The sequence below is a fragment of the Epinephelus lanceolatus genome, chromosome 17 (assembly GCF_041903045.1).
Source record: "Epinephelus lanceolatus isolate andai-2023 chromosome 17, ASM4190304v1, whole genome shotgun sequence".
In the NCBI taxonomy this organism is placed as follows: domain Eukaryota; kingdom Metazoa; phylum Chordata; class Actinopteri; order Perciformes; family Serranidae; genus Epinephelus; species Epinephelus lanceolatus.
Window position 1 is genome coordinate 31616112 of NC_135750.1, and position 13142 is coordinate 31629253.

The following is a 13142-nucleotide window of genomic DNA, read 5'->3' on the forward strand; positions in this document are numbered from 1 at the left end:
TTTTTGTGTGGAAGAGAAAATGAGAGTTAGAAAGAGAACTAACCTCAGAGTCCACAGATTTTCAGAAGTGGCCCTTAAAGGATTATAATGGGTTTTTCCAACTGGGGTCTTATTTTTGTAGTTTTCTTCCATCATTTCTATCATTCCCACGGTATTACAACAAGTAAGTGGGGTGAGAAGTTTTACACCTTGTTTCAACTTACATATGTGACTAGTGTAGATCCATAAATATGCAGATGATGCCCCTAGTGTCCAATGCAAGGAAGTGCATTGCTTTATAGATGTATAAAGACCTGATAGAAACGCCCTGTAGCCATGGAGGAGAAGCTAAATTTGTCAGTTTTTTGCTATCTAATAGTTTGGAATATGAGCTTGGAACATTACTGGGACAAAAACAGGACCAATATTGCATGGCAACAAATACATGAAGATGTTGGCCTGCCAGTTACGTAGCATTTGTTGTGAAATATTTCATCAAAAAGACGTATGAGTCTAAAGTCTAGGAATGAATGGACTTCTGGTTGACTTGTCTCTGTACACATACGTAAGTAGGAGCAAGATGTTACCCTTTGAACCTAATTAATGCAATTTCCCTCAAAATTGGCGCTTCACACAGACATCACACAGAAACACCCAAAATCTGTAACTTCTGCCTATAAATCATAAAAAGCCACTCTTTATAACTTTAGTTCTTGCCTAAAAACCATTTGTGTTTAGATGTTTTCTTAAGAATTAAATGTAATGAATTGATAGTCTGTACTGTGGTTATGGTCAATAAATTTACATGCACTAGAGTAACTAGGTTACTCAGAGAAACCAGGTTATGCAGGTAAATGGAGAATAATTTTACATTCAGTTTACATTAGCTTCAGTTGAACTTGGAGGTTTTTAAATACAATGATGCATCACTTCATATAATCATCTCTCCTTTAATCCACTCACTGTTAAAAGCCGATTAGAACCCTTGTACCTTTGGTTACTTGTACATATGGCAGAGAAACTGGCATCCTCCAGGAGAAATCTACTCAGGGAACCCAGACTCTAATTCCCCACCCTGATTACAGAAATCAAGTTACGTGACATCTAAGAAGTCATATTGGAGAAAGCTGACTGTAAGTCACTTAATTGCAATACACTGAGTGCAAGCAGGAACTGCTAGCAGCTAATGCAACAAGACTTTTAGGGTGCAGATATGGGCTAAGTTACATAAGTTTACTGTAATCATTGCAGTATAATACTTACTACAAGAAACTGTCACGTTGCAGTTGCAATTTACATCCATGTCTGTTCAGACTCATATGTAGCCACTACAGTAGACACAGCTTCATATGTGGATGTTGTTGCAAAGACGCTACAGTTTTTAAACATGAGTGCTCCACACACATCTTCAACCCAGCAGCACAGAAGATTTACACAATCACCACAGTTTCAAGGTGCGCACCTGAGATTGGTGTCACCAATTCAGTATCTGACCTAATGTCTCCCCTTCTGTTCCAGAGTTATGGCTTTCAATGATTGCCAGAAAAGTATTTTAGCAGAACATTATGATGTTGACCTTTGACCTGTTGGATTTAATGTCATTACTTCACTGTTTCGTGTTGGTGGTTCCTATTAGAAATTTGTGTCAAATCTTGTCATAATTAGTGTGGCCAAAAAATGTGTTTTGAAGGTCACAGTGACCTCCGACCTTTGAGCACCAAATTCTAATCAGTTCATCGTTGAGTCCAAGCACGTTTGTGTCAAAATTGATGAAAATCCCTCAAGGCATTCTTGAGATATTGCGTTTATAAGAATGGGATGGACGTGAGGTCACAGTGACCTTTGATGAAAAAGATCTATTCAGTTTTTCATCGAGCTCAAGTGGACATTTGGGCCAAATTTGAGGAGATTTGTTCTTGTGATATTGCATTCACGAGAATGGGATGGATAGATGTATGAATGTATGTACAGACAACCCAAAGACATAATGCCTCCAGCCATGGCTCTCACTTGCACGGAGGCATTAAAATGCAATAACTATTTAAAAAAAAAAGGGATTAAAAAGGTATTGACCAAAATAACCCAGTACCAAGTAGTACCAAAACTTCTCCAGTCAAACAATACTTGCATTCAACCCTTTTTGTACCCAGATTCAGAAAAATAAAAAAGACTATTTGTATGGTTTTGCTTAACAAATCACTGCAGGTGTTCTTTAATGCATGTGACTAGCCCACTACCACAGCAGCTACAACCTATGCAGTCTATGAAGTGGTGAAGTCAAGCGTGGGTAGTTGACGAAGCCGGCAGTTCAGCATGTCGAGATGCCATCAAATCATTCAAAAGCATAGCTATACTACACACCTGTGGCATCTGGTGGCATTTTAACAACTGAATGCTTCGCTTCACATGATGGGTATCAAAAGAAAAGGCATCAAAGAAGTGCTCAGCTGGAATCAGTATCACATTAAGGGTACAGCTGAATGATCTGACATGATTCTGACCACATTTGGTTATGTGAGGAGAAGCAATTGTTCTTGGAGCTGGTTGTCAGAATGGCAGGAAATAACACTTGGAATAGCAAGTATAGTAATGGGAAGTACCTACAATGCTTGTTTGTCACACACTATAAATTGTCATGATGTTCCAATTCTTTGGCTTTCTCTTGAGATTAAAAGACCCTCAAATGTGCAACACTAAGTCTGAGCCTCTCTTAATTTAAGTCTTCTTTATGCTGCAATAGTATTTGTACTGGTATTGGATTTTTTTTACATGATACCCAACCCTAGCTCTCACTTTTCCTTCCAAATAAAGTGGTTAAGGAGATCTATGATATGAATCGAGCTTCATGCAGTGTGCACCCAAACCTCCCCGCCACATGGCTAACCTGTCATTTGCATTATAAATAAGAAGCCAGTATGTTGGGAGACGTGCCTTGTAGTGTTTTTGCCTCTCCTGGGTGCCGACTAGTTGCTCTCAGTTATCTCTGCCTTCGGCTGGCAGTGTGAGAAGGCATGCTTTTGGTTTTTCTGCCATGTCTTCGCAACGTGTCAGGTCTAGTTTAGCACTTGAAGGCAGGATGTGTCAGAATCGCAGCCCTCTCTCTCTCCAGGCTGTCTCGCTCTCAAGGTGAGTCAGGCCTTGTCACCACTCCTATAGAGACATAACCCATCACATGGCGTTGGTAGACGGCCAGCAGTTAATAGCCCTGTCGTGATTTGTCAGGGAAAATACTCATCCGCTGAAGAGTTCAATCACTTAGAGCAAGGTTAGAGTGTTTATGGGTTGGAAGGGAGGTGGGCGGTCAAATGTAAATCTGCACAGTCTCTGCATGTTTGAGCCTTGGCACAAACTGGGTGGATAAAATCCTAAATTGATATTGACAGCTTGCAGTGGAGATAGGGGTCCAAATACAAGCACAGTTGAGGCACGGACATTTTCAGGAATAATGAAGCTTAAAATTGGGAATTTATGGATTTGCACTGGTGTCACTGAGACAAATTCCTGTACGTTCCTGCACAAGTCACTGACTTTCTGTTTGTTTGTCCTCACTCTAGAAAGAGTTCCTGGCAGCTACGACTGAAAAGGACATCTTTGCCCATCTGGGTCTCGAGTACATCGAGCCTTGGCAGAGAAATGCGTAGGCCTCCTCTCCTCCCCGGCTGGATCATACCCTGTGCGTACATCAGTGTTTATCCCATCTGCTTGCCGTTCTGCGGCTCTCCTGTGATTCACTTTCAAACAGCTTTTGATTTCCATACAGTTTGTTTAGTCGTTACCATTATTGTAGTTGTTGTTGTTGTCTGGGCTGGTGTGTATGATTCATAATTCTGCTTATTCACTATTGTCTGTTAGCGAGTAAACACTCTCCTATACCATTCATGGCTTGCCTGTCTCTAAGTGTTGTAATCATAGGCAGGACACAAAGACAAATCAGCCAGAGTATGAATCGCCTGGGGTGCCTGCGAGGTGCAGGAGAGAGGGAGTGTGAAAGAAGCACAGAGGAGAGAGAAAGAGGGAAGGGGGTGACCACAGAGAGAAAGGGAGGGCGAGGGAGAAGACAGGAAACGATGAGAAAAGCGAGGGGGAAGGGGAGCTTTTGTCGAGCAAAATGTTGTAATCACCCTCCTCCTGGCAGGAAAGTGCTCGACGTGAAGCTGAGCCAGGTCTCTGGGGAATTGAGAGGCGGGTAATGAGCTTCAGATAGAGGAGCATTCGGCGTCGCCATTTAGCCTCCATTTAAGCCTACGTCCACTGGAGATCATTTAGCTGGCATGCGGCAATCCAAAGACCCACAGTCTCCGTTCTTGTTTCCACAATGAATCCCCTTCCCCAGATGCTCGGCTGAAATTAGAGGCAATCAGCTGCACCGGGAAATCATGAAGAATTCAGACGGAAGGTAAATGAGTCCACTAACCACATGAATAGGTCTTGGCATTCAAAGCAACTCTGGCTCCAGTGCATAAAACATCCATTATCTTATTGCTTTGACTTTGCCTTATGTTTTATGTATGACAGTTGCTTCTCGAGATTTGTGTCCTTATTTTTCCGTACGGTGGCTCTGTAGGACAATGATCCACTAATGAAGAAACTTTATTGATCCCTGTGGGCAATTTGGGTAAGTCTGTTCCTCCAGTGATGACACAACCTGCCCTGCTGTCCACACCCCAACCCACTTTCCCATGATGCTCAGCCCCCCGCTTTATCCCATGGCGCCTCAACAAGAGCAGAGACAGATGAGAGCGAGGCATTTTAGTGAATCACCCTATTTAAAGATCTTTAAGTAGAACAGTCCGGCACTTTGAGGACTCGACCCGGGCCTCCTCCCACCACCCTGTCTTCTCTCTCCCTCTTGGTCTCTGTCTTTCTTTTTTCTCCTGCTGTGTTTCTCTCGCTAACACAAAACAAACTCTAAAGGCTCTGAGTTGCCCTGTTAACCAGATGGAGCAAGCTCCAGCACCCTGGTCTCCTGGGTTATCTGATGTTTTCCCTTTAAAGTGGGCATGAATTCTTCCCAAAAAATAGATCTCTCCAGAGTGAAAAAAAACATCAAGCTGACCTCAATAAATTTACATTTGTCCTGCTCCCTTTTTCCTAATTGTTTTTCAAGTGCAAATGAGATCTTTTTCTACTTCCACATTAAATATTCACCAGTGTAAAGGGATTAAAAGGCTGTAGCACTCAATTTAAGAATTCACACATTGTTGTTTTGGTCTTAAACTGTTTGTAAAGCTGAAAAGCAAAGAATTAAGTCACACTATGTGCTCCAAAGTCTTTCCTTTCATTCCCTATGGAGCAATGCGTTAGCATGGTATTATCACACATTATTGAGTGAAACTGTCTTTTCTCTTAGTTACTTTATCTGTGTGAGCTGTAGGAGATGGCTGTGAATGCCTAACAATATAACTGATTATACTGGAGTATTCAACACTTAACCTCAGTGAACTCAGCTAATTACTATTTGTAATGCAGAAATTGATTTAGAGAGCACGGGCACGGACTTCACAGACATTTTCAGGCTCATCACAGACTTTTACTTTCAGTGTTTGGGATAAAACAACAAACCATAGGTGCTGATTTGTATGACGGTAGGGATGTGTTTCCACAAATAATACGGTGTTACTGAATTGCCCGACCAATTTTAAATGGACAGTTCACCCCACAGTGAGTATTTTTTCACTGTGATATCTGTACTTGTCAGTTCTGCACACCTTGAGGGTTGCCAGATCATCAGGTCACCCACCCCTATTTCATTCTTTTAGTCTCCATCAAAATAGCCAACTTTTGAAAGAAAAAGACATGGCCCTTCTGCATGGGCTTTACTGGTAAGACCAAGAGAAGCTAGAATAACAAGAGTGTTAAAGGGACAGTTCACCCCAAAATCAAAAATACATGTTTCCTCTTACCTGTAGTGCTATTTATCAGTTTAGATTTTTGGTGTGAGTTGCACAGTGTTGGAGATATCAGCAGTAGAGATGTCTGCCTCCTCTCCAATATAATGGAAACAGATGGCACTCAGCTTGTGGTGCTCAAAGCACCAAAAAAAAAAAAAAAAAAAAAAAAATACATTTGAAAAAACATAATAGTAATGTCTCTTTTCAGAAATCATGACCTAGTTACTCAAGATAATCCACAAACCTTGTTGTGAGCAGTTTCATGTAGGAACCATTTTCTTTCTATGATAATACTGTAACATAAGAAGCGCAGGTGAGCTGCCAGTATTGAACAATTGGTTGACATGGCATTAAAGGAAACAGTTCCTACATGAAACTGCTCACAACAAGGTCTGTGAGTCATCTTGAGTAACCGGGTCATGATTTCTAGAAAGGGATACTGCTGTTTTTTAAGGACCTTTAAGGACCACAAGCCGAGTGCCATCTAGTTCCATTATATGGGAGAGAAGGCAGACATCTCTATGGCCAATATTTCCAACACTCTGCAACTCACACCAAAACAGTTTAAACTGATAAGTACAGTAGCACTACAGGCAGGAGGTAAAATCTGTACGTATGTGTATATGTTCTGATTTTGGGGTGAACTCTTCCTTTTACAGTCTTGGTATTCTAGCTTCTCTTGGTCTTACTGGCATATGCAGAAGTGCCAGGTCTTTTCTGTAATAAGTGGGCTATTTTGATGGATAATGAAAGAACAAAATAGGGGATGGTTGTGCAGAACTGACAAGTACAAATATCACAGTGCAAAAATACCTCACCACAGGTAAAAGTCCTGCATTCACAATGTTATGTAGGTCCAGCTACAAAAATATTCTCAGCTAAATTGACTTAAGTAGTGTGAGTGTTATCATACATTAGATTGGATTGTTATGCAAGTTGGAGTTCATTATAGCACCACTTTTGGGTAATGTATAATGATACATAATACCATATAAGCTTATCCTATGTTTTGTGTGTAAAACCATTACATACAAAGTAACAAACCACTGTCAAATAAATGGAGTGGACTGGAAATTACAACATTTCCTTCTGAGATGCTGCAGAGTTGTAGCATAAAATGAAAATATACACAAGCACCTTAAAACTGTACTTGAGCACAGTAACTGAGTCATTGTACTTAGAAATACAGATGAGTGGATGTTTAAGGATGTTTAAAAATAGGTTGAAGCATGTAGTAACTGTGTTAGCTAAAGGACACCTGTGAGTTGTGTTGCTCAAAAGAACAGACTGAAAGAGAGGACAGAGCTAGAGTCTCAGGTTTGAAAAACTGCCATACCTTAACATTTAATGTTCCTTTTGAGCTCAAATTTATATTAATAAAATGTAAAATATGTTTAAAATTAGAGAAAGTGTTGCATAATACAAGTCCTCTATAGGCAAGTTAAGGAAACGCGTACTGAAAAAAGTAAAATGTTTTGCAGTCATGTTCTTTGTGTGTGTGTATATGAAAGACAAAAAGAGAGAGCAGGTAAACACGTGTGTGGCTGATCAAAAAAAAAAAAACTACTCTAACCCCATTGCAACAAACCATCTACGTTGCCTGCCTTTTTTTATCTTCCTCCAGTAAAACAGCCCATTGACTTTTATAATATGCATAAAACTAAAAGAAACAAAAAAACAAATTAAAACAAAGTTACAAGGGAGTGCCAACCAGTTATCAGACACTGCAGTACTTGTTGTTGCTCTACACAGGCTAAATATTTGGTGGAGCAATGACTTGACAGTTTTTTTTAACTCATTACTGTCCAAATTTCAATCTCACTCAGAGAAATTGTTTTTGCTGAGGTCCAACTCTAAAGCCTCAGATCTAACTTATTTGTTTATTCATCACTTTCAGCCAATCACATGTGACCATTTTCTATGCAAATCACAGCCTTTGGCTCCTCGCAGTCTGGCAAGCACTTTTTTTTTTGCATGCTTGATGTCTGAGGTCTGACTGAGATGACAGATGTGTGAATATATGAAAAATTGCTCGCAGAAATTTGCATAAAAGTGCTTGATTTGCTGACAAAAATGTATTTTGCCATCCAATCAGTTTTCATTTCTACCTATGCAATCATTTCCAATCCCCAGTTTTCTCCCAGTGACATTTCAGCGCCAAAAGCCTTCAATCATTACAGTCTGACGCCCATTCTTTTAACTCAGCCAGATCCATCATGGCACAGGAGCTTTATATTGACACCTTGATGGTATATGCCAGCCAGGACTCATTCATTCTGTGGCTTGCAGTGTCGCAGCCTCCCTCCTGACCTTTTAACAAGCATGTGCACTGGGATAAAGTCATGGATGGATTACCTACTGGCACAGGTCCTGGGGCCCAAGGGAGCAAGGTGGCCCTGGACTAGAGACTCTGTTGAAATTGACTGCTAACAATTTCTTGTTGGAAAGTCAACAAATGACTATAAAGAGAAACAAAACAACCCAAGAGACAAGAAATGACAAAAAGAGATGCAAAACAACTGAAATGAGATGCAAAGGTCACCTCAAGGAGATGAAAACAAAAAACTACAGTAAAGAGACACACATGGACTACAAAGAATCCTAAATCAACCAAAAAGAAACAAAAATGACCACAAATAGATACACAATTACAGAAGGGACACAAAATGAACACAGGGATGCAAAATGACCACGAAGAGATGCAAAATTACTACAAAAAGATGCAAAACAACCACAAACAGATGCTAAATTTCCAAAAATAGATGATACATTAAATAAAAAGCACAAAACAACTACGAAATGACACATATTGACTACAAAGAGATGCAAAACAACTACAAAGAGATACCAAATGACCACAGAGACACAAAATGACTATGAAGAGACACATAAAGATCCCAGTGATGTAAAAATAAACCACAAAACAAGTACAAAGCTACGCAAAACAATTACAAAAGGACACAAAAAGACTACAAAGAGACGTAAAATGACCACAAATAGATGACACATTACAGAAGAAACCTAAAATGACTACAAAATGATGCAAAACAATTACAGAGACACAAACTGACTACAAAGAGATGCAAAACGACCACAAAGAGACACAAAATTACTTTGAAGAAATACAAAGCTACCATACAGAGGCGCAAAATGACTACATAGAGATACAAAATGACCACTGAGACACAAAATGACCACAAAGAGACACAAATTGACAAAAAATAGATGCTAAATTATAGAATAGGCACAAAATGATCAGAGATGCAAAATAACCATGTAGCTACACAAAATAATTACAGAGGGACACAAAAAGACTACAAAAAGACTACAAAAAGATACAAATCAACCAAGAGGAGATGTAAAGCAATTACAAAGAGATGCAAAACGACCCAAATAGACACAAAATGACTACACAAAGATGCAAACCAACTACAAAGAGACAATAAAATGACCAAAAGAGGTGCAAAATGACCATAGAGAATTACAAAAATTACCACAAACAGACACAAAACAACCTCAAAAGGTTGCAAAACAACTAGGAGACAAAGAAATTACCAGAAAGAGATGCGAAATGACTACAAAGAGATGCAAACAACCACAAAAAGATGGTAAATTACCATAAATAGATGATACATTACAGAAGAAACACAAAACCAACCACAAAGAGACATATATTGACTACAAAGAGATGCAAAACGACCACAAAGAGACACAAAATTACTTCAAAGAAATGCAAAGCTACCATACAGAGGCGCAAAATGACTACATAGAGATACACTACAATGAGACACCAAATGACCACAGAGACACAAAATGACTATGAAGAGATGCAAAATGACCGAGAAACAAATTGACCACAGATAGATGCTAAATTACAGAGGAGACACACAATGATCACAGAGATGCAAAAATAAACCACAAAACAACTACAAAGCTCTGCAAAACAATTACAAAGGGACACAAAAGACACAGAATGACCACAAAGACATGTTAAATTACCACAAAAAGATGACACATTACAGAAGAAACCTAAAATGACTACAATATCATGCAAAACAATTACAGAGACACACACTGACAACAAATAGATGACGACTTACAGAAAAGACACAAAATGATGACAGAGATGCAAAATAAACCGCGAAACAACTACAGAGCTATGCAAAACAATTACAGAGACAAAAAGACTACAAAAAGATACAGATCAACCATGAGGAGATGTAAGGCGATTACAAAGAGATGCAAAATGACTGCACATAGACACAAAATGGCCGCACAAAAATTTAAAACAACACAAAATGACTGCAGAAAGATGCAAAAATACTACAGAAACATAAAAACCTACAAAGAGGCAATGGAATGACCAAAAGAGGTGCAAACTAAGTCCAGAGAGTTACAAACGATCAAAAAGAAACACAAAATGACCACAAAGAGATGCTAAATGACCACAAAGAGACGCAAAGCGACCACAAAGAGACACAAAACGACCACAAAGAGACACAAAACGACCACAAAGAGATGCAAAACGACCACAAAGAGATGCAAAATGACCACAAAGAGATGCTAAATGACCACAAAGAGACGCAAAACGACCACAAAGAGATGCAAAATGACCACAAAGATGCAAAATGACCACAAAAAGATGCAAAATGACCACAAAGAGATGCAAAACGACTACAAAGAAATGCAAAATGACCACAAAGAGATGCAAAATGACTACAAAGGTGCAAAATTACCACAAATAGATGATACGATACGGAAGAAACACAAAATGATACCAAAGACACTTAAAACAACCACAAAGAGAAACAAATTGAACAGATGGATGCTTAATTACAGAGGAGTCACAAAATATTCACAGTGCAAAATATGCAAATATGCAAAATAAACAACTACAAAGCAACGCAAAATAATTACAAAGGGACAGAAAAATATTTCAAAAAGATACAAATCAACCAAGAGGAGATGCAAAGCAATTACAAACAGATGCAAAATGACTACACAAAGACACAGAACAAGTACAAAGACACAATAAAATGACCAAAAGGGGGAGAGAGTTACAACATGACCACAAACAGACACAAAACAACTATAAAGAGAGAAAGAAATGACCAAAAAGAGACTACGGGGGCCCATTGTCTCATAGTTCATCCATGGATGCATAGCACTGTAAAATGATGTAAGGTCATTCTGCAGCTCTGTCAATTTGTCACCGCAGATGTTATGAGGTTGATTGAGAGAGCCAAAGATATGGGGACGGTTTGCATTGATAGGAAGTGCTCAGAGATTAATGGGTGACTCTTTGAGGAGGACACATGTACTCGGGGGAACATGCATCAGCCATAATGCCTCTCCAGGGATGGTCTGAAGATAGAATATGAAGTGTCACATCTCAAAGTTACGTGACAAAAGGTCGTGATGAACAATGAGTGAGTAAGTGGGTAACGTGAATAACTGTGTGGACATACTCCTCAGAAGTGAGAGTGAGCATCTGTGAATGATATGCCGTAGAAGGAGCTGACACACAAATCCAGATCAGTTTGATTTTTATCCAAACCATTAATGCAGCGAAAAACTTCACGGTTTACATCACAGTTTGATCCACCAGCATATCTATCCTTTTATGTCAAACATCCAGCGACTGAAAAGGAGAGGACCAAAATAGATCGGGACCAAACACTGATAATGCCTGTGCCGAGCTCCTTGAGCAAACTTTCTCTTGCATTGTATCAGAAGACAGTGATTTATTGGCTGTGCTGTAGGGGCTTGAATGCATGTGTTGGGGCCAGTCAAAGCCAATGGGGGAAGGTGACAGAATAAGGACACTGTGTATCCTTGCCTCTCAAGGCCTGTCACGATGTCAACTCAGCCGGAGAGAAGTGAAGCCGATGCATGGCTTTGGCCGGCTCTGAAACAAAACAAGAGAAGAAGAGTGTGAAGAGAAGACTGTGCACTGTGAGACATCTGCATTAAATAGAAATAAAGACTTAGATTTTTAAAAAAGTTCCTGTATTGACCATGTCACTGCATACAAGTTCTGCTCATCTTCTTTTGTTCCAAACACTTTTTGTCTTATTTAAGAGGGCTGAGAAATTTGTCACACAACATATACACATATGAGGTAATAAACATTTCTGTATTAATATGTAGAGTAATATATAATTACTCTAACTAAAATAATAATAATCATAATAATACAAGTTTAGAACTGGAGTTTCATTTTCACAGAGAGTTTCTGCAAAACACAGGAGCTTTTAATTTGCATGGGGAAAAAAAGAAATAAAATTGAAGATTCCTGCAATCATCAGAGATGTTCTTACGGGTAATTTGCTCACAAAGACAAACTCCCATCGGTGTCACTGTGACTTTCAGACTCATTCAGTCTGACAAGAACAGAGTGATGTGCAGAACCCACAAGAAGAATCATGCACTCGCACAACAAACTTTAATTTGAGGTGACCTGCTCCTTTCATGATAAATGACCTGCATCCTTGATTTCGGGGAGGGCGGACGGTTCTGAAGAGTGTGTGTCCTCCTCCACAGGTGGCAGAGGAATGAGAGGAAGAGAGGAGGAGGATGAGGAGGAGGAGATGAGCCATCTGCTGCAGCATGTCACCATACTCCACTCCTCCCTCTGCTTTCTGCTTTGTGGCAAACAGGCAGGGGGAGAGAATCTGATCTGTCTTTGTACCAAAGTGTGTATGCACAGCTTTCTATACAGTATGTTTGTGTGTGTGTTTGTGTGTGTGTGTGTGTGTGTGTGCGCGCGCGCACCTGCATGTCAGTTTGTTTCTCTCTAAATGTGAAATTCTTTAATCAGTATCTGTAAGTTTGTACCAATGTCACTGACTGTCACTATAGTTTTTTCTTATTAAATTAATGAGTAATTCCTGACATATTTCTCCAAACAAAAACATTATAAACTCACACTTCCAAGCTTAATTTTGGCATTCCAGCTTTCTTATCTTAACTACCTTTTAATTAACTTTCACCAGACTTTTGCCTTCTCTGTGTTTAAATTTGACCATAAACAAGCAAAAACTGCATAAACTGCAAAAGTTTCTTGTGACATTCATTCATTCATTATCCATAACCGCTTATCCTGTTAAGGATCTCGGAAGGGCTGGAGCCTATTCCAGCTGACATTGGACGAGAGGTGGGGTACACCCTGGACCAGTGTTCCCAACTGGTCCAGCCACAAGGTCCAGATTTCTCCTCAGTCATTAGTTCATAGTCCACACACTTTAATATATGCAGCATCATATTGTGATT

General features: G+C 39.6%; 1 protein-coding gene across 1 annotated transcript in view; it reads left to right on the forward strand.

Annotated features, from left to right (window-relative positions):
- Positions 1 to 12887, forward strand: part of dntt (deoxynucleotidyltransferase, terminal) — a 120416-nt gene extending 107529 nt beyond the window's left edge. Inside the window, exons 11-12 of the mRNA XM_033613582.2 lie at positions 3534 to 3652; positions 12414 to 12887. Of these exons, the coding sequence (XP_033469473.1) occupies positions 3534 to 3620 (87 nt within the window). The 3' untranslated portion in view covers positions 3621 to 3652; positions 12414 to 12887. The remainder of the gene's footprint in view (positions 1 to 3533; positions 3653 to 12413) is intronic.
- The last annotated feature ends 255 nt before the right edge of the window (positions 12888 to 13142 follow it).